Below are 27,308 nucleotides of genomic sequence, written 5' to 3' on the forward strand. Positions count from 1 at the left end.
TTTTAATGGAAAAATTAATGTAACTAAAAAAAGAACATGACGAATGAATTTTTTTTTATAATAAAGTAAAAATCATACCAAAACGAAAACACAAACAAATATATATATATATATAATTAATGGGAATTTAATTTTTTTTAAACTGATTGCCAATTATCGTGGGTAGTTTTTGGAACATAACACCCACGATAAACAAGGGAACACTGTATATTGAAGGAGAGGCCGGCAGTGATGTTTTCTAATTAGTAAATTATGTCCAGCACTTCTCTCCAATTCATTTCATTGGGAACATTTATTTATTACTATTTCTATCAGGCTGGGCGATATGGCCTTAACATAAAACTTTTCGTTAAGTTGGCAACAAACTGCTTTTGTCGACTAGTGACTATTTGCATCTAGTTTTTTAGTGGCAGTGGTGCATGTCAGCGCGGACTTTGAACTACTTCAGAAGCTACTAAAAAAAATATATATAAATAAATAAACCTGTTTAATCGCCCAGCCCTATTTATTATTTCTCGCACTTTTTCCTCTAATTCACTGCAATTGCGAGTCTATTTATGGCTGTATGGCTATTTATTCCAATGTGAAACCTGTAATTCTTACCATATCTCACTTCTATATGATATGTAGCAACTCTGAATGTGTCTTAGTGAAATAAGAGGAAAAAGGGATGGTGCTGAATTTTATGCAAAAAAAAAAAAAATCCCTGGACCGATACTTGATTACTTCGCTTTGTCGGATGACTGAGTGAACGTTTTGATCACTATCAAGGTCAGTTGTCTTGTGTCCTTATTTTGTTCTAACAGGAGTGTGCGAACGGGTAAATCGTGTTAAAGATGCTAATGTTGCTGTTTTGAGCCAGAATTATTGTTTACATTGCTTAGTATGTCATAATATCCAATTATGCATATTTATTGAATCAGTGTCACAATAAAAAAATAAAAAATAAAATCCACTTGGGGAAAGTGTTGAGATTCTATTGCATAACGACACGGAAGTACACTTGTCAATTAATCTCGAGGTGTGGCGCATGACATCCCTCAAACATATTCTGATTGAGACTCAGGCTAAACGGTGATCAAACATGACGAACGTTCATCTAAATGTTTTGTTTTTATTGATCATCCACAACCGTTTTTGTACATTCGAGTAAAAAGCAAACAAAATGCAGCAGTCAGAAGTTTGTCGTTCCCAACACGAGATGAAATCTGAAATGAACTTTCAGTTTTTAGGTCTTGCGTGTTTTTTGGTTACTGTTTAAAGAAAAGTGCCATCAGGTGATATGATGATTGAGGCTACTTGTGTCTTAATGTTAATGGATGAACATAAAATGGCGGCCGTCTCGCCTTCCAAAAAGGTCCATCAGAAAAAAAATAATAATAATGAGGCATTTGTTTTGAACGATTCTCCTTCAAAGACCCATTTCTCAACGTTCCCAGCGGCAGACGACAACGTGGTCGTCGTGACCGGCCGCGACCGGCTCTCACCTCGGCCGCGCTCCCTTGGGACACTGTGATTGGCTAAGGGTGCCCCCGGGGGCGGGCTGCTTGGGTCAGGACTGGGTGGTTCCTTTTAGGTACCACATGCCGGCATGGCTGGTGCAGCATTCCTATAGGGGGGAAATTGAAATAAATGGTCTGTTATCATTTTTGATTTGATTCCCCGTCGAGTGCTCACCTTGAGCAAGCGGTCCACGTCGGCCTTGGGGACGTCGCCGAACTCTTCGTTGAGCCGGGCTTGCACCGCGGTCCGTTTCAGGCGATAAGTTTTGGTGAACATATCGTAGAGCAGGTGCCGGTGCTGTGCCCCCCCAGGAGAAATATTAAAATTAGCTTAGCATAAATATAAGTGACTGTTTTTCTTTTATTTTTTACAATGGAGCAGAACTCTCCATTTTACTGCGCTATTTTTTTTTTTCCTGGTTCACCTTGTCACAGTCCTCTCCGGTCTCCCACAGGCCGAACACCTTTTGCACGTCGGCAGAAGCCGTGGTCAGGGCGGGGAACTACATTTAGAGGAGAAAGTTTTGGTCTTGATTGTGTGGACATACAAAAAAAAAAAAAAACATGCCAAACAAATACGCAAAGTGGAAACATATTTGGTTCCATTTCTAAGATTACCAAATATTGTACCACTTTTTGGGGCTTTGGTGACCAAATGGTACGGTTCTGCTCAGGTTTCCAAATGTGACCAAATATGGTTCCAACTATACAAAAATATTTACGCTAACACACGTTTTTCACTGGACGAAAACTTAACTAGACTAAAACCCTCATTAATAAACAATAACTGGGACGAAATCAGTATGCATTTTCGTCGACTAATGAAGACGAGACAAACGTACTTGACGTAATAAAAACTGGACTAATATCTGTGGACATTTTATTTCATGAACACGAGACGAAAATTATATGATTTTGTAAAATCCTGTCTCTACTAATCTGTCACTGTGACACAAATCTGCAGAGTGCAACACGCACAAACAGGAGATGGATTCACGGGGAGAGGTGAAAAAAAAAAGGAAAAAGAAAAAAAAAAGAAAACAAAAATATATATTATAGTTATACCGTAACATTCATCTGACCTCTAACTAATTACTAGTTTGTAGCATGGGACCATCGTAGCCACTTGTTGATATACTGTAATTGTGTGTCAAGTTGTTTTTCATCAAAAAGATGAGAGAAAATTTTATGTGAAATAGTTTTAGATCCGAAATGCTCAACATTATCTGCTGACAAAAAAAATATACGGGGGTAAAATGATTCTCCTGACTAAAAGTAGACAAAAATGTTGACAGTTGACTAGACAAATTGTTTTCTTGGACTAAGATAAAGACTAAAATGCTAAATTTATATCAGACAAAGCTGACTAATAAAAATAGGATAAGACTGACTAAATTTAACGAACGTGATGGAAACTGGACTAAAACAGACTAAATTTGAAAATGTCTGATAAAATTAACACAAGAATATATTCTAGCCTAGTATATTAGTAGTCAGACAAAGTTTGTCTTTAAAGGAATCCACAGGAAGTCAAAAAATGAGCCAAAAAAAAAAAAAAAGCCACCAGACAGCAAAATGGCAGACATTGTGGTTCCTGACAGGAGGCAGCTCGGCTCCTTCCAGGTCCGCCACCCTGCCGGTCTAGCGGCTCTCGCAGACATAATGAGCTTAGCGCTGAAGCTAATCGTCGGTTGCCTAATAAATGTGGCGTGCCTCCGTGGCCCCCACCAATCCTCTCAAGGCTGCAGTTGGGATAAGACTTAACTCACAACCTGGAACACAAAACTGCGACACCCAGAGATGGCGGTAAATCCGGCAAAATTCAAAATAAGCTGCAGCGCAGTCAAAGCACACATTGATTGACACCTGTCAATCACATTTGGAGCACACAGAGCCGAGATTGCGTCACCGTCTGACAAAAATCACAAATCTTCCACATAAATACCAAATATGATTCCACTTACATTATAACAGTTGCACTCGGGTTACCAAATAAGGTTCCATCCCTGTTCTATACCAGGAAGTGACACGTGCGACTACTCACAGGCACCATGATCTGCTTGCAGCGGCTGAGCAGCACAGCGTCCTGCAGCATGTGGTCCGACACGGGTCCGAAGGGGATGTGCCCCGCCGGCATGGTGGCCAGGTGGAGGCTGACGAGCCTCTTGAGCTCGTTGAGCGTCAACACGGGATTCTTCCCGAAGGTCTTTGTCACAAAGTCCAGCAGCTGCGGCGAGGGCGCGCCGGCGGGGCCGCCGCCGTTGGCGTGCTCGGCGCCGGCGTAGCCGTTGACGGAGCCGTTGGGGATGCCCGACAAGGACGGCGTAGGAGAGGACGTGTCCATGGGTTCGGCCTCGCCGTCGCTAACGGGCTCCTGTTTGACGCGGGCGCCGCCGCCGCCGCTTCCTGCTCGCTTGGCGTCCAGATCTTTTTGGAGAGAGGCCTGCTTCGCCTGAGCTCGATCCTGCGCCAACTTCAGACGCTGCTCGCCACTGATGTGCACCGGATCTGCAGGGCCACAAACATTGATTTTTCAAATGACATCAGAATCAACATCAGTACTGGCCAAGTACAGTATGTTAAACATACAAGGAATTCATCACCGGTAGTTTGAGCCACTTCCAGTATTACAGTAAACAAGCCACTATGACAAAATCTACATTTTATATACATGATGATTAATTCGTTTTTACCTGGCAACGCTGCCAGAAATGTATTCTAAATAGCTGGTAAACTAAACGCTCTTACATAAAAATTGGAAAAAACAATTGCATCTTTGTGAGGTTCCTACCAGGGCTATAGTTTGGAAATCTTTCTTTATAGTTAGATAAATTATTTATTTATTTTTTTAACAAAGTACTTAATTTGAATTCATTTTTAATGTGAGCGTTATTGTTATTATTATTATTATTATTATTATTATTATTATTATAGGGACCAAGTATTGAGGTAGTATTGAAATCACTTCAATTACAGCAAATAAATCAAAATAAAAAAATTGGGGGGCTTTAATTATTATTATTTTAAAGGCTTTTATCATTATTAGTGTCTGTGCACAGAGGTGGGATTGAAACTGCTTCAATTAGTGTACCTAAATTATTATTTTTGGAGGCTTTAATTATTTCTGTTATTGTTATTAGCATTAGCATTATTACAAGCAGTCATAATAGTTATGAACATTATTATTTTGAGGCCTAAAAGTGGTCTTCTTCGACTTAAAGAACTAAATTGCATTATTATTACTGTGAAAAGCATTCTTATTATGATATTTATTATGAGCATTCTGCTAACTTATTATTATTGTCATGACTAGGGCCGAAGCCAAAGATGGTGTTGAAATTGCTTTAATTCCGGCAATTAAATCTTCTTCGTGAGAGCCTTAATTATTATACCTTACTTAAAAAACATATAATATTCTATTATGATCATTTTTACTCTGAAGGTCCAGCATGGAGGAAGCATTTTTTCGGGGCAGCGTTTAATTTTTACTACTTCCCAATGATGATGTATTACTATCCCCTACTGACTTAAGCCGCTCATTACATACCAGGCTGCGGAGAATTCTTTGGCATTAAGTCGTCCTTTGAGAAATTGAAGACTTTTTCCAACCTTCCAAATGCAAAAAAACAAAAACAAAAAAAATGTAAATTGTCAGTAGTTGTTTCTTTGGTGAAACTTGCGGCCCCACCCACTTGTTCTGGATGCCCATCCACAGCATGTGCTGCCGGTGGGCCACGTCGGCGTGCTTCTTGACAAAGTCGGCGTCGGCGGGAAGCAGGAATTCCCAGCCGCGGTTGACCCGCGGCACCGCCACCTGCTCCAGGAAATCCTTCACATCCTCAGGAGGAAGCTGAAAAGAGGAGGAACAAGTCGCTCGCCTGAATTATTAAGTTCGAGCATCTTTTTGTTTTGTTGCTTGGGGGCTTTTAAAGGTGTCAACATGAGGCTCATTAAACAACAGAGGCTCACTTTGATCACGGCCGCCACTTCCTTCCTCATCAGGGAGCGTTCCAGCGTAAACCTCCACATCTGCACAGTGGCAAATATGAAAAAAGAAAACAGTCAAAGTAAAAAAATTGTTGTGACTTGGATAAAGATCAGATCACATTTTATGACCAAATTAAGAAGAAATCCAGTTCTTACAAAAACCAAAAGAAACATGTCAACAATATCAAAATGCATCAATTTCCCTCATTTGTGCTCACCACAAAATCCCTCCCCCGACACAGCACATCAGCCGGAACGCCGCTGTGAGGACTGCACGTGTTTTTGGGATACAGAACGTCACTGAAACGGCAAAAAGCGACCATTAAACTCAGCTGGCTGGGTCCAACTGGCGCTGAGAGGGCTTCATACCTCTTCACCACCCAGTTGCCCTGGACTAGCAGCGCCACCTGCTGGATGCAACGCAGCACGGCGGTGGAGTCGGTGCCTGAGGCCAGCAGACCCATCAGGCTGGCGAACTGGATCACTTTGACTGCAGGGAGGGACAAACATGCTATTTTAACGCACAAAACATGCAGATGAACAAAAAATATTGTGTATGGAGAATTTAGATATATTTAGAAATTAAAGTAAATATATAGTCAGTTTTTTATTTATTGTCACATACATGTATATATATATTTTTTTTTAAGACTCATTTTTTATTTTTGTATGATTTTTACTTTTGTTTATTTATTTATATATTCTTTGCTGTTTTTATTTATATTTATTTTTTATTAATTTTTTGAATTATATTTTTATATCTGTTTTAATTTTCATATATATCCATCCATCCATTTTCTGAACCGCTTGCTCCTCTCAAGGGTCGTGGAGGGGTGCTGGAGCCTATCCCAGCTGGCTATGGGCGGCACTATAAGTAAAATAAAAAGATTTTTCCTATTTTTTTTTATAGTAAATCAAGCAACTTTTAAATGAGATAAATGTGTACAAAACAAATGAAAAACGAATAAATACAATTTAGGGAAGCAATTTTCTGACAAAAATAAACAGCTATCAAAAAAAAAAAAAAAAAGGCCTTATTCTTCTTTTAATAATGTAAGCTATAACGTTCACTTACCGTTCCTCATCAGCGTCTTGATCTGCTCGCCAAGCGGCAACGTGCGCAGCTGGGCCATGGAGAGCACGTTGCTCGGGCCGATGGGCTTCACGCTACGACAGACGGTTGGAACCTCGTTTATTAAAATACGTCAAAACTATGGTGAGAAAGAAAAAAAAAAGAAAAAAAAAAGATGAACACTTACAATTTTTCCTCCGCCAGCGGCGGCATCAGCATCGTCAGGTACTCCCTTGTCAGGACAAAGAACAAGCCATCATAATTAAATAAACGTCCACAATTTGAGGAAATCCCGCCTCCAACTTGGAGATGCGTTCAAGAACTCACTTGGGCGTTTTAACAAGCTCGGAGTTGTCGGACACGTCCACATTCTGACAGAACAAATACTGCCTTTCGTGTTCCGAGCGCCCGTCCTGAGGCCAAAACAAAATGGCGGTCTTACACGAGCACCAGCCATTACAATGGTGAGCGGGGCACTCGTCGTGACGAGTTACCTTGACGTTGTGGTGCTGCAAGTGGATCCAGGGCTCTTCGGCCTGCTTCTTCTGGAGGAACTCGTACGACTGGATCCTCCTCTGGCGCGCTTGCTCCGACTCGGGCCGAGCGAACCTCACCTGCAAAACAAAACAGGGTCGATGTGAGCGTCCACAGCTTTATATTCTATTTGACGCTGAAGATTATTCCTCTATTTTTATTTCATATGATATAATAAAAACAAATAACATGCAATGTGTGAGGAAAGCGATTACTTACCGAAATGGCCTTGGCTTCTTCCTCACCTTCATCTTGGGACGAGTCTCCACCTGTGTGGAAGGGAAGCAATCAGATGCATGCAATACAACAAACAGAAGAAAATATAAATATGTGAGAAAAAAAAAAAAAAAAAAAAAAGAAGCAAACTGGGACCTTCGTTGGCCGCCTCTCGCTCCCTCGTTTTGTTGTCGGCCTTGTCCAGGTACGTAAAACTGGGCCTCATCTGCAGGATTCCCGTCAGCGGTGTCACGTGAAGCTCACCTGTGGACAACATCAACCAAAAAAATGGATCATTTCCATAATGTATACTTCAACATTTTGATCACACGTCACTGTTTACAATTTTTTTTCAAGAAAAAGAAATACAACTTGGGACCTTTTCGAAAGATGGCAGCGGCGTATCGGGCGGTGTTGGTGGTGGCCTGGATAGACGAGAAGCTCTGATTGTCCATCATTTTCCTGTACAAAAGTCATCGGATCCTGTGTCACTTTAACATGCTACAGTTAACAACCTTCATGTCCATCTACTTTTTAAAACGAGCCACTTAATAAAACAGTTGCGATGTCACTGAGGTAAAAAATCAATCAATCAAAAAACGCACAACACACACACAAAAAAAAAGACAAAACGGTTGCGATGTCACTTTAAATAATAATAATAATAACAAAATAAAATTTAAAAAATAATAATAAAAAAGGATCACACTGATTTTTTTTTTTAATGTATATTATAAAAGTGAAATTTATTTCCAAGATAGACGAATGATACATTTTAAAACTAGTTAACAAAAATAATTTTACTAGTTTAAATATTAAAAAAACAAAAGTAAAACTATATATTGAAAAAAAAGACAATACATGATTATACTTACATAATAATACATTTTAAATACTAAATTATTATTTTTTTTTTTATTTTATTTTTTTTTTTAAAAAAGGTTCTTACAAGTTTTGTTTTTCCCTATAGAAATGATGCCAAAAATATTAAATATGACTATTTTTTACTATCTTGATCTTCATTTGTATGGAACACACCTGCACACCCTTAACATTAAAATACAATATTTATATATTTATTTATAATATTTTTTACGTGTTTATTTACTTTCTGTATTTTGTTTACTGAAAACAATAGGAAAAATAATTGTCGTTGATTGAGAGCTGATATAGCATTAAAAACATAAGATTGCTAGAGATTTTCTTCAAGAAGAGTGAAAAAATGCGTTGTTTTTTGCTTCCGACTATTCATGCTTGGAAGGGCCAATAAATCGTGCACTATGAAGACACAGCGACATCTAGTGAAGCTATCCCAGCATAACACACGTACGGTCAAAATGTATCGCAAGCTCGTTTCGCCGCAAAACATACACTGAATAGGTGTTGTTCTCCTCGTAGCCGGTCCCGTCCACATTCAGCGCTATCTGCTCGCCCTTGCTGCGACAGTAGTTGGGGCTGGTGGTGTCCATGGCCATCTGCAGCTCCACCTGGTCACAAGGACGGGCGCCACAATCACAACTTTCTCAAATAGTTTTAGGATAAAGTAAGAACATATTAACTCATTTACTCCCAATAACGTATAAATACGGTTTTTTTTTATGTTCTACGTGTCCCAAAGACGTATTTATACGTTTTTGTTGTTTTTTTTATGCTAGAGCATACAGAAGGCTTTGATGCAGCCTCTCAACTGCAAAGAACGGTTGCGGAAATGGTAGTTATTACACAAACGGCCAGCAGGTGGCAGCAGAGCAAAGGAGATCAACCAGGGCCATCTGATGAAACTTAGCTCTCTTCTAATGCTAATTGCTGCAAAACGGAAACAGATAGAAACATACTTTTTTTTTTCCTGATGAAAGAAGAGACTTTAATGTTTCTTTTCTTTTATAGCAATTGAACACAATATTCTGTGGGCCTTGCAAAATCAGTCAAAATCCAGGAAAACAGCGAACGGGACTGCTTCTGTGAAAATGGCTGGGAGTCAATGAGTTAAAAGGTTTTCTTTTTACCCGCTGCTGTTTGGGTTTGATCTTAGCAGCCAAAAGATTGATGTTGTCGTAGGTCATGGTGGATGGTCGCACGGGGTACTGCAACAGGAGAAAATTAGCGGATGCTAGGGACTGCCTTACTCAGACACGAAAATGTTATTAATTTGGTTAACAAACATACTGGCAACTAATTTGCATTGAAAGCAACACAAACCACCCACCTGGAGTAGATAAAGCTTCTCTGCAAGGCTTTTGGCGAGATAGACGTCAATCTACGGGTGCAAAAAATAATAATAATAATAATCAGTGCTGATTAATTCGACGACAAGTATCTTTGATCTTCCCGCGAGCGCATACCTCCTCTATAATGGGGTCGTCGTCATCCCCGCTGGCCATATTTTAGGAAGCGGAGTGAGGAGGGGGAAGATGGTGTAGAGAGTGAAACCAACCTTTCAAAAGGAGACATATTGTGTACTTATTTTCCAACAATTTATATCAGTTATCTAAAATGTCTTGCCCCACGACAACTGGGGCAATTGGGTGTCATTTAAGAGACACTAAAACCAAACTTGAAAATTTGTCCAGCCTAGATGCCACATCATTGTTGAAAAACTTTGTGTGATGGTTATGTTCATTATTGGGCCTGAGGCGCAAGACTGTTAGCACAGACATTTATTCGGAAATAGGGAGATAAAAGTTTTACTTGGCTGTTTAATTTTACCCTTAAAAGGTGGACAGGTACTACAGAGAACGGTTTATTTACATAGTGATTAAAAACTGAATTTACCAAAAATAATTACAATAATAATTCTGTGAACAGTGGCAACCCAAACAATGTGTCAACTGCAAGAAATACAATTGTTATATGTTGGAAAATTTCATTTTCATGTCGCACAACATTCATGTGCTCATAATGCTGATAGAAGCAGGTAAACACTGATTATGATGAGGTCAAGCAGGTGATGCAAGAACGCGAAATCGAATTCAAATTGCTTTCCAAGGTTTGAACACAGTGACACAAACTAACTCACGCCACTAGGCAGTGATTAGTATTGATTCTAATGCATTTTCGAATCATTACTCTCAAAAATAAGCATTTTCGAGGTGTGTTAGCACATTAGCAAAACACACAGCAAATTGTCAGGCAGGCCTGTGTTAAACTCCGCCAAACTATACAAAAAAACCGTACACACAGCCTGCATTATAAAACGAGCTCCACGAAGCCCATGCAAAGGACAATATGTTCTATTACAAACGTAAAGGTGACGAAGTGGGCTAACGTTGAAGTAGCGGCAGGTTAGCAACTTTAGCATAGCTACCTAGCTTTGATTCACACATGCCGGTAGAAATAACTGGGCGAGCGAACGGGGCCTGCTATTAAGCGCAAAATTAGCCCTACAGAAAATTACAGCTATATTATATACTTTACCTGCAATTAGCCGAGTGTGCGAGCTATCTCAGCAGCGTGACATTTGTCCACCGAAGCCGACGGCGAAGTGGAAGAAGGAGCACGAACACACATGAAGTAGACACCATGTTGACTCCAGTCCGATCCACATCGGACACGTGGGAAGCGAGGCCGAGCCCACAATGCAAGGCGGGTTATAAAATAGACAATGTACTTTCTTAGTTTTGCTCATCGTCGTTTTTGTTTGCTGTGAAGTCGGGGAATTATCAAAGCTTGAAAGTGAAATGTATGTTTGCTGCACATATTGTCCAAAAGTACTGGCAGCGGTGGGATTCGAACCCACGCCTCCGAAGAGACTGGAGCCTTAATCCAGCGCCTTAGACCGCTCGGCCACGCTACCGATATATAAAGTGTAGAACAATATATTTAAATGAATGTTTAATTTTATTTATTTATTTTTTTTTTAAAATAGGCTGAGTGACGTTGTACTTTACTGCATTGTATTGTCTTATTTGCTCTTTGTCTCATGTCTTTTATATAATTATATATTTTCCCAGATGTATTACAATGTTTACAAAATTTCTAATTTTGGTTTTCTTTCATTATTGCGTTATGGTGAGTTATTCAATTTTTGTTTAAATGTTAGGAAAAAAGGAGAGAGAACCATATCGTTAGCCATTTTGACATTGTCACTATGCAAAGTTATGTAACAAGTTTCTAAAATGTTTATGTAACAGTTTCTAAACTGTATGTACCGGTACCTTATGTGAGCGGTATTTTTCCAAATATTTTACGATAATCAAAGATTATCATCATGGCCTATTAGTCAACTGTAAAATAAACTGGCCGTTAATTTTTAAGACAACATTGTTGAGAGATATGTACTCAGTGATGTGTAATGTTTTGTTTTCTTTTATCTTCCTTTGTTCTTTTATCTTTCTTTTACTATGAGCCTGAAGGCTGTTGAGTGCATACGTGTTTTGTTTTGTTTTAAATCAAAGCGAGCACTCCAGTTTAAATGATAACCCTAAAACCTCTTTAACCTATTTAAAGTAATGAAGTTAGATTTTAATTAATATTTAATCAATATAAGGTTTACCTGCCACAGGTGTCGTCTTCACCCACATGCCTGATCGAGATGAGTGGAACAGACTACAGCCACACAAACAACAATTTTTCCAAAAACTGGAATAATTGTTTCCTCATGAAATTCAATGCAAACTTATTTTTTTATTTTTTTACAGTCACCTAATGTAATCATTTTTTAATACACACTCTTCCAATAGAAATCTGTTAAGTAAACAATTGTATTGGTTTTGGCTCCACGGACCACATTCACAATAGACAAACTTAACAGTGAAATAGCAACTTTCCGATAAAAGAGAATCTTGCGCAGAAAACTCGATGAAGCTTAAATGCTGGAAGGCAAACATGCAAAAATGCAAAGCACCTTTAGCTAAAAACCTGTTATATAAAAAAAATAATGTAAACGCAACTCGTTTAGGGTCTGGCGGGGACACTTGAAGCCCTTTTTTTTTTTTTTTTTTTTTGGTGTGCACAAGCGAAGTTACTCCTCCATCAGTGCCCACGCCTCCTCGGCTTTCATGTAGTACTGGTTTGCTGAGCGCCCTTTCATGGCCTCCATGGCCGCTTCGGCGGCTTCTGTAAATAGGTCGCCTGTAAGGAGACATGGATGAAGATGCATTTGATATTCGGAGATTTTAATCCAACTCTTAACTCATTCACTCCCAGCCATTTTCACAGAGCAGTCCCGTTCGCTCCCGGCTGTTTTACTGGATTTTGACTGATATTGCAAGGCCCACAGAATATTGTGTTCTTTTGCTATAAAAGCATGGAACCTATCAAAAGAAAGATAAAAGTCTCTTCTTTCATCAGGGAAAAAAAGTATGTTTCTATCTGTTTCCGTTTTGCAGCAATTAGCATTAGAAGAGAGCTAAGTTTCATCAGTTTTCACAAATCCATTTAAAATTGTAAGTAATTGAGCTTTTTTTCTACATGGTCCTGGTTGATCTCCTTTGCTCTGCTGCCACCTGCTGGCCGTTTGTGTAATAACTACCATTTCTGCAACCGTTCTTTGCAGTTGGGAGGCGGCATCAAAGCCTTCTGTATAGCATAAAAAAAACAAAAACAAAAAAAACGTATAAATATGTCTTTGGGACACTTAGAACATTTAAAAAAAAACGTATTTATACGTTATTGGGAGCAAATGAGTTAATACCGCCACTATTATGTCAGATTTGTAATGTGGCTCTACCTGCTTTCTGTGGGTCCGCCGCGAGCTTGTAGCCGCCCACCATGAACATCTCGGCCTCTCTGGCCAGCAGGAGGTAACGAGGCTCGTCCTGTATGCCGTCAAACTCGCCGCCCTCGTCGTGTTCGTCCATGTTCAACGCGCTGTCGTACCAGCGGATCGCCTCCTCCCAGTCCTGCTGTCTGTTATGTTAAGAAAATGAAAAGTGATATAAAAATGGCATCGAACTGAGAATGGCAGAGAATTTCCTCCAGGGGGCAGTATTAGCCCATCATACATAGACGCAAAGGCCTCACTTGTCTGCTGACAGATTAACTCCCGTGTCAAAAGCTCGGGCCACGGTGATCATCGAAGATCTGTCGCCGGCTTCGGCAGCCTGCATGAGATACTTGAAGCCTTTCAATTTGTTTCCCGCGTTTTCCTGGAAAAAAAGACGCAATGACGTCAACAGTCAAGCGAGGCCAGAAAGAAGGCACGGGAAGAAGGACGCGGCACCTCCATCTCCATGTTAGGCAGGATGTGGTGGGGCAACTGCAGGCAGCACTGCCCGATGGCCACGATGGCCTCCAGCTCGCCGCACTGGGCGGCTCGCTCCAGGTGAAACATGGCCGACTCCTCGTCCCACTGCTCGTCCTTCTCGCAGAAGCGGCCCGCCTCGTGGTAGCGCACCATGGCCAGGTGAACCTGGAAAACAGAAATGTTCAAATCACAACACTCAACTCGAGATTCTGCTGTCTTTTTACCTTCCCCAGGATGGACTGCCCGATGCGCTTCTGCATCAGCGAACTGAGTCGCTCCACTTCGGTGGCCACGCAGGAGGATCTGTGCACGTGAGCGCGGGTCGAGTGGAAGAAGCTCCACTTCTCTTCTGTCAGCTGTGTGGAAAATACACGCGCAAACACTTTATCGGCGACTTGAAGACTCATTGTGCTGGGTTGTACCCCTCAACTTGATTAACTTGAGGAGTACATCCCTGTTTGGAGGAATGGGGGGGCGTGAATAAATAAAAAATCACATAAGAGGCGGGTTCGGAAGCACACTCAATTCCATAAACAGAAGAGGCAGATGGTTGATTTTTCTGCATGTTGCAATTGGAAGCAAATCTCTCATATTGGATCAAAAGTCTTGGGACAGGTTTTTATTAATTAGACATGTTGGACCCCCCCTCCTCAAACTTCTTACATGTGTATTTGTGTGCTGCAGACGAGCCTGAGCATCCTGATCTCAAACACGACCTCAGTAGATGTTGTAAGTAACGCTGACCCAAAACTTTTGTCCGTATTGTGTATTCAGCCTCAAGTGAGATGTCCTGCTTTTTGAGCCTTTATGCACCGATAAAATTACGACGGCCTATTAAGGCCACAAATATTTTTTTTATTTTTAGTGATGGGTGATATTCTGAGAAAAAAACACAAATTTCAGAGAAAAAAAAAACAACTCGTATATTTTCAACATTGTAAAGTGGCAAATTTGTGAGAAAAAAACCCCTCACAAATTTACCAAAAATAAACTCACAAATTTGTGACATAAAGTGCAAATTTGCAAGAAAAAAAACCCTCATATTTACAAGAAAACAACTTGTATATTTGCAACATTATTAAAGTGGCAAATTTGTGAGAATAAAACTCACGAATTTACCAGAAATAACCTCACAAATTTCTGGCATGAAGTGGCAAATTTGCAAGAAAAAAAACTCGAAAATTTACAAGAAAACAACTCATATATTTGCAACATTATAAAGTGACAAATTTGAGAGGAAAAGAACTCATATATACCAGTAATAACCTCTCAAATTTGTGACAAAGTGCTAAATTTGCGAGAAAAAAACTCACAAATTTACCAGAAATAACCTCACAAATTTATGACATAAAGTGGCAAATTTGCGAGAAAAAAATCTCACAAATTTACCAGAAAAAAGTGACAAAGTTGCAAGAAAGAACTTGTATATTTGCAACATTATTAAAGTGCGAAAAAAAAAAAAAAATTTTTACTAGAAATAACCTCACAAATTTGTGATATAAAGTGGAAAATTTGCAAGAAAAAAAACCTCACAAATTTACCAGAAAGGAACTCACAAACGGCGACCCTTGTGAGGAATAGGCGGTCAAGAAAATGGATGGATAGGTGGAACTCAAAAAACTGTGACATAAAGTGGCAAATTTGCAAGAAAATAAAACTCACAAATTTACAAGAAAACAACTCATATATTTGCTACAGTATAAAGTGACAAATTTGAGAGAAAAAAAAATCACATCTTTACTAGAAATAATCTCACAAATTTGCGACATAAAGTGGTAAATTTGCAAGCAAAAAAACTCAGAAATTTACAAGAAAAAACTTGCATATTTGCAACATTATTAGTGGCAGATTTGCGAGAAAAAAAACACGCAAATTTACCAGAAATAACATCACAAATTTGTGACATAAAGTGGCATATTTGCAAGAAAAATGTTATATAATATAATTTTGGAATAGCAACCAGCGCCCTCTAGTGCACATATGGGTGAAACGTGAGGGAAGACAAAGGAATGAGTGGGAAAGAGATGCAACGGTGGAGGTAGTTTGACCCCCTAATAGTGATGATTAATAGATTAAATGTGGCACACCGGCGTCTCGTATGTTGCTTTACCCGTCTGACACTGTCCTCGTCCGACTCGGAATAATGTCTTTGGTAGTGGTGGCGGGCCTACAGCGTTTCCAGATAAGACATGCATCATAAAAACAAAAGCAGTCAAATACAAAACAGCAGCAGGAGAAGCTAACAGGCTTCAGCATAGCAAAAAAAACGTCAACATCGGATTGTTTACCCCGTCCGGGTGGTCGTTGGCGTCTCCCTCACTCCTCCTCTCGCTGGGGCAGCCGCTGTCCCCTCCGCTGTCCGACTCCTACACACGCAAAAGTCCAAAATGTGACACTTCAGCTCTACTGGACTCCACAAGTTCAAAAGTTGTATTTCGTACCCTGTGCTCCCCTGCGTTGTCCAGTCGTTCTTGTTCGTACATCCCCGTGAAGGATAAGCCTGTAAAAATTGAACACTAAAGTCTCTGGGGACATTTTGGGACATTGTTGTTGAATGATAATGTCGAATTTGCTAGAGGATATTTATTAAAATAAAATTAAAAATTTTTAGGGCGAGGATCAGGTTGATACTCGGCCTTGTTTGAAAGTATTGGTACTCATGAGGACAACCAATACCAGTAATGGCCACCCTCTAGTGGCCATTTTACAATCAAAAATTAGAAATAAAAATAATAGAAAATTTTCATAAATTTCATGCAATTTTAACTCATTCACTCGCCGCCATTTTCACTGAAGCAACCCCCTTCGCTCCCGGCTGCTTTACTGGACTGATTTTGCAAGGCCCATAACATTTTGTGTTCTATTGCTATAAAAACATGGAACCTACCAAAAGAAAGATTAGAGTCTCTTCTTTCATCAGGAAAAAAAAAATATTTCTATCTCTTTCCATTATTCAGCAATTAGCATTAGAATATAGCTAAGTTTCATCATTATTCACAAATCTGTTTAAAACATCTTGTTGGAACAAGGCCCTGGTTGATCTCTTATACTCTGCTGCCACCTGATGGCCATTTTTGTAATAACAACCAATGCTTCAACCGTTATATTCAGTTCAGAGGCTGCAACAAAGCCTTCTGTATGCTCCAGGATAAAAAAAAAAAAAAAGTAAAAAAAACGTATAAATGCGTCTTCGGGACACTAGTAATATTTAAAGAACATATTTAGACAATTTTTGGAATCAAATGAGTTTAGGAAAAATGCGATATTGAGATATACAGGTCTTTTTTTTTTTATTTTGCGTCTTTTTTTTTTTTTAAAGAGATCTTGATTATATTATGTATCAGTACTTGCGACGGAATTAGAAATGATTAGAATAGAAAAATTACATCAATTTAATACAATTTTAAGGAAAAAAAACTATATTGGGTTGTATAGGGCTTCTTTAAAATTATCTGTTTTGTTGTTTTTTTTTGTAAATTTTATGTGTCAACAGTACTAGCGGACTACTCAAACGTACTGGTATCGGTCTAAAAATAGTTATAGTGAACATCCATAAAAATTTTACCCCCAATTTTTGGACTTCAATATCTCTAGTTAGCAACAGTGATGTCACAGTTACCTTTAAAAAGTAACCTAATTACTTTCCGGATTACTTGAGTTTAAGTTACTTAGTTACTTTCCTGATTACTTGATTTCAAAAGTAAGTTAGATTACAAGTTACTTTATAACGCGTTACCGTCGTCACTGATTAGCTAAGCATACACACCGGCAGGAGACCTTGCAATGCACGCAGGCACCACCAGGGGGGAGCAAGGCACCGAGTCCACGTCGCTCATGCTCTCGTCCGCCGACGACGTCTCGGACAGGCGTGACAGCAGCGGCGGTGCCCGGCTCCCGGATATGGTTCGGACGCGGGGGGAACCGCACTGCTCCTCGCAGCCTCTCAGCACCGTATTTGCCGATTTCTAACAGGAGAGAAGGGAAACATAAGGAGCGCTGATGTGATGGAAGGCGGATGTGACGGGGGTGGTAGCCGACCAGGAGTTTGTTGGTGCAGTCCAGCTGCTGCCTCTCGGCCGGGGACAGGTCGAACGGCGTCAGCCCCATGCTCTTGCAGATCTTGTTGCACATGTGGGAGTGGAAGAAGAGCGCCATACCTCGCACGCCTGAGCACACAAAGACTCCTGAATTCACCGTGCATGATGTCGTCAACACGAGAAGTGGGAGACGCGCACCCAAATTCCCGTCGCCAAAGTCCGTTCCCTTTTCCGTGTGAATTTGAGGGTCGGTGTAGAGATCGCCAACGCCTTGGATGTCCACCACGATCAGCTGGTGGCCAGAACGCTCAAAGCTGAAGTGACTGAAGGCCTGATAGGGACAAAAGACAACAGATCTAAGAATTGATGAAATGTTAGGAGTCATATTTAGATGAACAACAAATTAATCATCAACTTTATGGAGGATGAAAAATGCCTTAATAAAAAACTAAATAAAAAAAAAAAGAAAATTAAAAAACGATATAAAAAAGGTAATTAAAAAATTAAATAAAAAAAATTCATATAAATGGAAATAAAAACAGATATATAAAATAAAAAAAATACAAAAAAAGGATATAAAAATAGAATTAAAAAGTTAAATACATAAAATAAATCTAAATGGAAATAAAAAAAAATAAAAGAAATAAATACAAAAATGAGATAAAAAAATGAAATAAATGTAAAAATATATAAATAGAATTAAATGTCAATCAATACATAAAAACACCTTGCTCTCATAATTATTTATGTATTATGAAATGTTATTCATTAACTCATTCACTGCAAGCCCAGTAAAAAAATGGATATTTTAAAATGGATATTTGACGTCATTTTTTTGTATTTAATTTTTGAATTATATTTTTATATCCATTTTTATTTTTACTAAATATATCTATGATTTTTTTTTCTTGGTTGTTTTTAGTTCCATTTATATGAATTGTTTTTGCATTTTATTTTTGAATTAAATTTTAAATCAGTTTTTATTTTCAATTTTAAATAATAATAATAATAATAATAATACATTTAGCCCTGCGATTGGTTGGCAACCAGTCCAGGGTGTCCCCCGCCTACTGCCCAGAGCCAGCTGAGATAGGCGCCAGCAGCCCCCGCGACCCTTGTGAGGAATAAGCGGTCAAGAAAATGGATGGATGGATGGATGGATAATACATTTACTTTATAGGCGACACTCAAGGTCGCCATACAACATAGTGAAAAAAAAAACTAACAATACAGTAAGATAAAACATAAATTATTGATTTTGTTTTTATTTTGGCATTTTGTGTCCTCCGTACAACTCACCTGCGGCGTCAGCCTGATGTTGTCGTCCCGCACGAAGCCCGAGTTGGAGTTGTACTTGATGTACTTGCCCTCGATGTAATGCTCCAGATGGAAGAGCGGCTTGCCCGGCCTGTCGGTCATCTCCACCACGCACATCTGCACGATGTCCACCTGGCCGCAGAGCGTTTCAAAACATCCTTTTTACTCTGTCTCAAAGCAGATTCATGCGACGTGGTCTACCTGCTTGGGGGGCCTGTGGCGATTGAACTCCTCGCCCCAAAGCTTGGCCTCCATCTGCAGACGCACGTCCTCAAAGTAGACGCTCCGCTCCACCGTCTCCATGTAGCGCTTGGCCACGTAGTTGGAGGCCGACTTCCAGTTGTGGCTGTGCGAGAAGCTGGACAGCTTCTTCCTGTGAACAAGACGGGGGCCCGTCCATCATAATCTATTTTTTGCCACCATTTTATGCATTACATTGGAACACTATGTGGAAATAGTTCTACTTACGTTCTGAAGCACTCCCTCATGGCCCCTCTCCCAAACGGCTGTGATAGACATAAAGATAGTCAGTCAGTGGTAAATAGAATATACATGTGTTTTTTTTGTGTTTATTTATTACGTGATGATACCTGTGCAGCCATTTTGATGTGGACCCGGTCTTGGGCCCACTCGCCCGTGATCGCGCTATACCTGCAATGCATTCAGATTGCCCATTTTAGTATATGCAAATGTTTGTGAATATAAATATGATGTCATGAAACTTGTGTGAAAAATATTGGATTATTTATTGACACATTTTTATTATTATTTCTTTATTGTCATTTTTCTTGTTTCTCATTACACTGCACTTATTTTGCAAAAAAAAAATAAAATCTAAAAATTATTTTTAAAAAATGTTTTAAATGGGGAAAACTGCTTTCAATATTTAAAAATAGTTGATGCTGAAAATAGTTGACTACATTGGAAAAATAACACTTATTTTCAAACTGTAGCATATATTAAAAAAATTTAAAAAATAACACCCTCTACGAATTTAACTTATATACTGTAGAGCTTTTCTCAATATGTAAAGATGCAAATTAACCACTGCATTTACAATTAAACAAGTAACACCGTTTCTTTTCATAACACTATGTTGAATAAATAACAAAAATGAATTCCTCCTCCTTTTGCTCTGTGTCAAGGTACACATTGTGAAAATATGACATGAATGACTTCCAATTAGAAATGCAGATTGCTCCTGTTTAGTTTATGAATGTAGAGAGATTTGACTGCTGTTCAAAACAATTTTTCCTTGTAGAAAGTTGATCAGCTTGCAAGTTTTTTTCCCCAATTGTTTAGTTGACTGAGTTTGGTGTGCTTGATAAATTACAGTTTAAGAACCCAACGTAAAACTAATAGTGAAATGCATTTTTTTTAATGCAGATTTTAAAAAAAAACATGCTATCAAAAGTATATGCAGAAGATGTGAATTCAATATTTTTAACTCATTGACTCCCAGCCATTTTCATTGAAGAAACCCTCTTTTGACAGATTTTGCAAGGCCCACAGAATATTGCGTTGTTCACTGATGTATAATGTATTTACTTGTAAAAAACAAAAACGCCGAAACACGTTTTTGGGAGTGAATAACAAAGTATTGAAAACATTTTTACACGTTTTTGGACTTGAGTGAGTTAAGCAGTTGCGGTAAATGCCTGACTATATTAGAAAATGATGCATCCAATGTATTCTTTTTAAATGCAGAACATTCCTGGAAGGCAAAACAGCTGCAGTCTATTAAAAAATAAAAAAATAAAGCGGATACTGAAAATGGATGACTAATGGAAAAAAAACAACTTTCAATCCATATGCATCTTTTTAAGCATACATATAATGAAAAAAGATGACTACAATGGAAAAATGTAACGCTTTTTGTTCAGCAGATGCTTTCAATGACTATAATAGAGAAAATTAGACGTTCAATATAATTTCCAAAAAATGCAGAAAATGGCTGCCAGTGCCTCGAATGCACAACAGCTGCGCAAGACGACAACAAATCCCAAACGTAATGCTCTCCAGTCATAAACATGTCAAACGTCTTTTCCTGAAAATCACGCGATCGCACTGACGTAACCTTTGACCCACAACTGAGTTCAGTTTGTTTTTTATCCTCAACCCATCACAAATCAGTCATCATTTGTTATGCTCCCCATAAAACACAAAAGCACTGCATTATCCCCAAGTTAATGTTTCCCCCCCCCCCCCTCCGTGTACGCATACCACCTGGTTAGTGTGCCTGTTTGTCTTGGCCCTACTCGTGGAAATAGTCAACAGTGTTCAGAATGCAGAAGCGCCGCTCAAGTCGACACATATTTTCAGGAAAGTCTCGTTTTGGTTTTACAAACCACTTCAGGCTGGGAACACAATGTACTTTTTGGCTCCATGACACTAAAGTGGGTATAAAGAAGGAGGAGGAGGAGGAGGAGATTAAAATGAGCACATGAATAGCCGCCACTCCCTCCGTTTCTCGCTCCGTGTGTGGCTTATATAAGAGATTGAATGCGAACAGTGCACTCAGCGAAATAAACCCCTCCCGCATTGTGCGTGGGCCAACGGCGCGTTCCGTGGCGCTAACGTGTCCGAGCCAGATGTGAGCGAGCGCTTAAGCTCGCTGGGTTTCTGTGTCCAAACGAAACGCGGCAGTCAGCAGGCGCACACAGGCCCCCGTTGAGCTGATGTTTTTTTTTGACCGAAAACCGGACCGCGGGTTCAACACTGGGTTCAAGTGGAAAAGGTTGTTGGACTCAGTGGAGCTAAATGCTAATGAGAACATGAGGTTACATCGGGGTTACAGTTATTAGCAGGGATTATCATCGCTGTCGGGTATAATTAGGCCAGGGGTCAGCAACCGTTCCTGTTAAAAGAGCCCAGTTAGGCCAAATAAATTTTTTTAAAAATCTGTCTGGAGCCACAAAACATTTGAACATTGTGATGAAGGAAACTGTGTGTTAGTGTTAGTCGTCTAGTGTACTGACGGCCCAAGAGCACAGAGAACAGAAAAATATCCAATATGTTGAGATTCATGTTCTTCTATATTTTTAGACTTTTGTGCTTTTCTGTCAAATTTCTGACATTTTGAGCAATTTTATGGACATATTATAGTAATTTTCTATCTCTCGCTTTTTTTTCCTCTATTTTTTTGTACATTTTTTCTTCTATCAATTTTCTGACATTATCGTCTTTTTGAACATTTGATTTCCTGCCTTTTTAAAAATAAAGTTCCTAACTTTTTGGGGGGAATTTTCTGTACATCTTATGGTAATTTTCTGACTTCCTTTTTGTTTTGGGATATTTTATGGTTACTTTTTGAATGTTTTCTTTTCTGCCTTTTCGTCATTTATGGTCACTTTTTGAAGCATTTTAGGTAATTCTTCATAAACGTTTCATCTACCTTTCACCTCTCTTTTTGACAACTTGAAAATTTGGATTCTAACATTTTTTTTTCCAGATTTAATTATTCATTTTTTTATCTAAACCATTAATTCATTTAAATAATATGTTTTCTAAAAAATAAAATACATGATAATAATAAATAATAAAAATAAATAGGTACGAAAAAATTATAATAATAATTTCTACCAAAAAATAAAAATAAATAAATAGAGAGATCCACAGGAGAGGGACTAAAGAGCCACAGGTTCAAGACCCCTGAGTTAGGCCGATTCAGATCCAATTAAAGTGGATCAACACGACTGTTCCATTCACAAAAGTCAAGTCAAGTCAAGTCAAGTCAAGTTTATTTATATAGCCCTTAATCACACAAAAGTCTCAAAGGGCTTCACATGCCCACAGTTGACAAATAGCAACGACATCCCCTGATCAAACCACAAAAGGGCAAGGAAAAACTTAAAAAAAAGAAAAGAAAAAAAAGTTATCAAAATACTTCCACTTCTGTGCCACTTTATGTTTATATTGCATGGGTTCCACAAAACTCCACTAAAAAATTATAGTGTTATGTCATTTTTTGTTAAATTGGTAAATGTGGTCCATTAATTTCCTGCTCAAGAAGGTCCAAGCATATGAAAATCTAATCACATAGTAGTTGTATGAATGTAAAAAGGAAGTAGGTCAGTGGATCAAGTCTATTTTTGTGTTCACAGTCGTAAACTTGATCCGTTCATTTCCTGTTCACATGGTAAAGACACACATGACACGCAACAAAACCACCTAAAGACTTGTTCTCTTCTTTTTCTCACAAGAATGTAAACAGGAAGAAGGTGGGAAGAAACTGCAGCTATCAGATGATATGCTCAAGCTCGCCAAGTTAGCACTGAATTTCACCTGAAGTGACCTCAAACAGGATCAGTTTACAATCATGTGGAGCCATACTATTAATTTGGATTAGAAAACTGATGGTTGCTAGTGTGAAAGCTCAGTTTGGTTCACTTGAGAGGGGTCAGAACACCTCAGATCCTCCCGTTTTGAGGTCAATAGAGGTGATAAGCACATGTAAACAAGATAATAAAAGCCAATGTCTAGACCTGATTGGAAGCACAAACACATGTAAACGCATCCTGAGGTTATTCTCACCTGTAACGCAAGCAAGGTTCGGTCTTTTTGTCCTCCAAGTGAAACTCGGCCCAGGGGTCCGGCATGGCTTTTGCTTTCATGATGGCGTTTTTCCAAGTCTCCTATTGCAACAAGTACATTGAATACATTTATAAAACGAAACAACCTTTTTTTTTTTTTTTTTTTTTTTTTTTTTATGTAAAACGGGCTTGTGCTCAGGAAAAAAAAGGAGTAATCGATTTTAATTGTTAATTTGTAAACATTTTCACCAGATGGTGCAAATTTTTTCCCTCATTCAAAGCATGCAGCAAAAAAAAACAACAACATTAATTTTCTGCAACCAACTGATTTTTTTTAATCTTTTTTTTTTTTAAATTGATTTCGTAATATAAAAAAATCTGCACATTAAAACACCAAATTGCTCCTCCTGTTTTGTGTCTTTTTTTTATTTTTTTTTTTTATTAATCGTCTTAACGAACTCAGGGACACACCAATGTAAACTCGCACTGGTGTGAACTTGTTTGCATTGAAGGAGGAAGCAAGTTGGATGACACGTCGAGCAGTCACGTCGCCAGTCATCTGCGGCCGTGCCCGAAAATAACTTCCTCAGCGGGCGGGGTTTGGTAGTCTATCATGTCAAGTAACTTAACCCTTCGGAGCAGTCGCGCGTCTCCCTCGTATAGCTAGTAAACATCTCATACCAATTTAGAACTCTTTGGGATTGTCGTGAAAATGTCGGGACTCGAGTTCGCCAAATATGATGCATGTGGAAGCGCAAAAAAAAGGTGAATGTGCACATTCAAATTCTGAAGAAACTAAAATATAGAATAATTCTGTGGACTATTCTTGCTGCTGTTCACATTCACTTGTGAGGATAATATCTTCTGCAGGTGTATCGAATGTTCCAAAACATAAATCATGCAGATGGATAGCACAGAAAATAGAAAACTTTGAAAAGGGTTACAGATAAAGAAAAAAAAGGCAGTGAAGGAAGGTGGGGTAGACGATCAGTAGTGAAGAGACGGTACAGGATAATAATTTAAATGGTTGAACATACCCGTGCACTCTCAGACAAAACCTGGTACGAACCTTCCGCCAAATGCTCTGTTTGATTCTATGTGGGGGAAAGGTGAAGAAAACGCACCACTTTTCATCAGCGCAGCACATGATGCAACAAGACAAACTTTGATGTTTCGGCAAAGCAACACGCACACACACACACACAAAAAAAAAAAAAGGCGAATTTTGTTCCTAGTGACAAAAAAAAAAAATCACATGTAATTTTTAAACACAGATTTATCTTAAAATAAACTGTTTTCGTTCAAAATTCAATTTGTATTCGTGAATTTCAATTTTGTTTTTAGATTTGTCCACCAGATGGTGCTACTTTTACCATATTCAAAGCATGAAGCAAATATGTCACACTTTCTACTGCCTTATTGTGTAAATTATAGTGATTACAATCAATAACAAAAATTACCAATAGTTTTATGTTTTGTTTTTTTGTAGGGGTGTCAAAATTAGTGCGTTAATTTAAAGTTCTTTTAATGCCACTATTTTTTTTTAAATGCGTGATTAATTTTAACGTACTTATATGGAAAGCCTGTACCGGGGGAATTCCAAATGCAACATAGCAGACAGGTCCACGTCAAAATCTAGAATTTTTTTTAAAATAATATACATGTATATGTCTCCAAAAATACATACAATACTGGGCTCAAGTTATATTTTACAATTTAAAAAAATGTGCAGAATTTCACAAATTTTCACGATTAGACAGCTCACTCGTCTTTTTTACAGTACATCTTTTTAATTTTAACTCAATTTTATGAATTATTATGAAATTACTGTATTAACGACTAAAATATGCAGCCATATTTCTATTAGTTCAACATTTTTGCCCCCACTTTTATGTTAAGAGTATGAAAATTTAAATATTTTATTGTACATTTAAAACAGGTATAAAATTTGTGATTAATCATGAGTTAACTATGGAAGTGATGCGATTAATTACGATTAAAAATTTTTAAATCTCTGCGATTGGCTGGCAACCAGTCCAGGGTGTCCCCCGCCTACTGCCCAGAGCCAGCTGAGATAGGCGCCAGCACCCCCCGCGACCCTTGTGAGGATTAAGTGGTCAAAAAAATGGATGGATGGATGGAAAATTTAAATCGCCTGACACCCCTAGTTTTTTGTCATTAGGGACAAACGACGGGGACGACGACGCCTCCTCACCTTGTACAAAAATTCCGTCTTGGGCAGCGAGGTCGAAAGCTGCCGGTTGTTGACCAGGTTCTGCATGTACTGGCAGATCTCTCGGGCGGGGTCGTCCAAGATGGAGCAGATGAAGCCGTCGTCCTCGTCGCCGTCATCGTCGTCGGTGAGCGAGCACACCCGCTGCTTGGGCGCGCTCCTTTTGTCCGAGGACCTGCTGGCGCTGCCGTCCTCCTCCATGCTAAACATCAGCTCGTCCTCCATTGTGTCCACTGGTGTGCTAAAAGAAAAAAAAAAAAAAAAAAAAATGACAGAAGACAGAGTGAGTGGAAGTGTCGGAACAGCGGACAGCTTGCCACTGAAATGATATTTTAATCATTTACAAATGATTTATCATTTAACCCATTCACTGCCATTGATGTGTATATCCGTCAATGGCAGTGAATGAATTAAGTCAATTCCGTTCCCATTGACGTGTATATCCGTCAATGGCAGTGAATGAGTTAAAGTGTGCTACTTTTTCTCCATTCAAAGCATGCAGCAATAAGTTTCTATTTGTTTCCATTTTGTCCAACTTCAGAAGTATTTTCTCAGTCTCTCCTACCTAAGGGTTAAAAAATTGAATTCATATTTGATACGGGTAGTAAAGTGGATATATTTAAAGCAATTTTGGAGGATTTTTTTGGCCCTTAGTTTGGGAGCTCGTTTGACACTCTGTGTTTGATCACATAGCCCAGATTCGAACATGAACATCTGAAAATGTAACGCAGGCGTGCTAACCACTAGTCCAACATGTTGTGCCATTCTGCATGTCAGGTACAAGCTGATTCTGCATGTTTTCAATGGTGTGCTGCAGCTGGGACAAAAGTGGCCCATTCTTGTCATTCGATTGCATTGCAGCACCACACTGCAAAGGAATCTCCCCCTTCCGCCCCTCAAAACGAGCATCAAGATTCATTCAAGATTCGTGCATGCGCTAAGCGAACCCACCAAACCTGTAGCTTGACACTTTGTAGGCGTGTGAGCAAGCGCTCTCCTCTTGGGTCCAACAAAACACGATTCTCTCGGCGGCGAGATGTCACGCAGTTTGACGGCTTATCCCGGATAGGTCACTCCCCGCCTCTCCAGCGAGCCCTGCGGGTCCCGAGGCAAGCGGTTCGATGGGAGGGTTCCTCGCGACGGTTCCACCAGTCGCCACACCGATGTGGACCGTCGGCACGTAACAAACAACAGCCTTCCGTGGCAGCCCCGCCCCACGTGGTCTGCAGCCTTTTCGGGCTGTCGGAAATGTCAAAACAAAATGCCCCACTGGGAGGCCCGAGGACAGAGACGTAAACAGAGATAAATACATAAATAAATAAAGTTAATAGACTCATTGTAAAATTACATAAACTTAAATAAACATAATTGACATATTTTAGTGCTACACTGACACTTTTAAGCACCCACCATCAAGGAGAAGTGTATAAATTACAACCCGGAAGTTGCAGCGATTATGCTAGCGCTTGAACACTTGAAAGCCGCAGACTCAACCTTTTAATGATAAACGTCTTTTCAAAGCCTTTTTTTTCTTTTTTTTTAAATTAAAGAAAACCCCTTCAAACGACAGGTCCTCCTCGACCTCGTCATTTTTTTCAAACGAACTGCATTCGCCTCTCTCTGCTTCTGCTGCTCTCTCCTTGCTTGTTGCTGCTTCATTACATTTCGGATCCGCTGATTCGACACATAAAACC

At 39.2% G+C, this 27,308-nt stretch overlaps 2 protein-coding genes and 1 non-coding gene across 4 annotated transcripts; all 3 read right to left on the reverse strand.

Annotated features, from left to right (window-relative positions):
* Positions 1-1,100: 1,100 nt before the first annotated feature.
* LOC144005279 (DNA-directed RNA polymerase III subunit RPC5-like) lies at positions 1,101-11,020 on the reverse strand. Its single transcript, XM_077503363.1, has 21 exons — positions 10,726-11,020; positions 9,654-9,745; positions 9,518-9,568; positions 9,318-9,395; positions 8,683-8,798; positions 7,691-7,773; positions 7,468-7,575; positions 7,315-7,364; positions 7,056-7,175; positions 6,889-6,974; positions 6,749-6,793; positions 6,565-6,656; positions 5,859-5,979; positions 5,708-5,789; positions 5,472-5,531; positions 5,195-5,352; positions 5,050-5,111; positions 3,547-4,010; positions 1,928-2,005; positions 1,678-1,800; positions 1,101-1,609 (listed from the first exon to the last, which is right to left on the reverse strand). The coding sequence occupies exons 2-21, from the start codon at positions 9,690-9,692 to the stop codon at positions 1,553-1,555; spliced, it is 2,073 nt and encodes a 690-aa protein (XP_077359489.1). The 5' UTR covers positions 9,693-9,745; positions 10,726-11,020; the 3' UTR covers positions 1,101-1,552.
* A 2-nt stretch (positions 11,021-11,022) lies between these two features.
* On the reverse strand, positions 11,023-11,104 carry trnal-aag (transfer RNA leucine (anticodon AAG)). The gene has a single exon. It is a non-coding gene; the product is annotated as a tRNA-Leu (tRNA).
* An 810-nt stretch (positions 11,105-11,914) lies between these two features.
* LOC144005059 (eukaryotic elongation factor 2 kinase-like) lies at positions 11,915-27,282 on the reverse strand. Of its 2 annotated transcripts, XM_077502949.1 has the most exons (20): positions 27,025-27,280; positions 26,566-26,883; positions 25,597-25,855; positions 24,419-24,475; positions 23,383-23,483; positions 19,440-19,500; positions 19,318-19,355; positions 19,051-19,222; positions 18,832-18,981; positions 17,731-17,863; positions 17,534-17,661; positions 17,262-17,460; positions 15,937-15,995; positions 15,784-15,861; positions 15,606-15,662; positions 13,720-13,851; positions 13,472-13,660; positions 13,273-13,397; positions 12,980-13,158; positions 11,915-12,381 (listed from the first exon to the last, which is right to left on the reverse strand). In XM_077502949.1, the coding sequence occupies exons 3-20, from the start codon at positions 25,837-25,839 to the stop codon at positions 12,272-12,274; spliced, it is 2,211 nt and encodes a 736-aa protein (XP_077359075.1). In that variant the 5' UTR covers positions 25,840-25,855; positions 26,566-26,883; positions 27,025-27,280; the 3' UTR covers positions 11,915-12,271. The 2 variants fall into 2 exon arrangements, with proteins under 2 accessions (XP_077359075.1, XP_077359076.1); XM_077502950.1 differs by lacking the exon at positions 15,606-15,662 and having other exon boundaries at positions 27,025-27,282.
* Between the last annotated feature and the right edge of the window lie 26 nt (positions 27,283-27,308).

This window comes from Festucalex cinctus, chromosome 17 (assembly GCF_051991245.1).
Source record: "Festucalex cinctus isolate MCC-2025b chromosome 17, RoL_Fcin_1.0, whole genome shotgun sequence".
Lineage (NCBI taxonomy): Eukaryota > Metazoa > Chordata > Actinopteri > Syngnathiformes > Syngnathidae > Festucalex > Festucalex cinctus.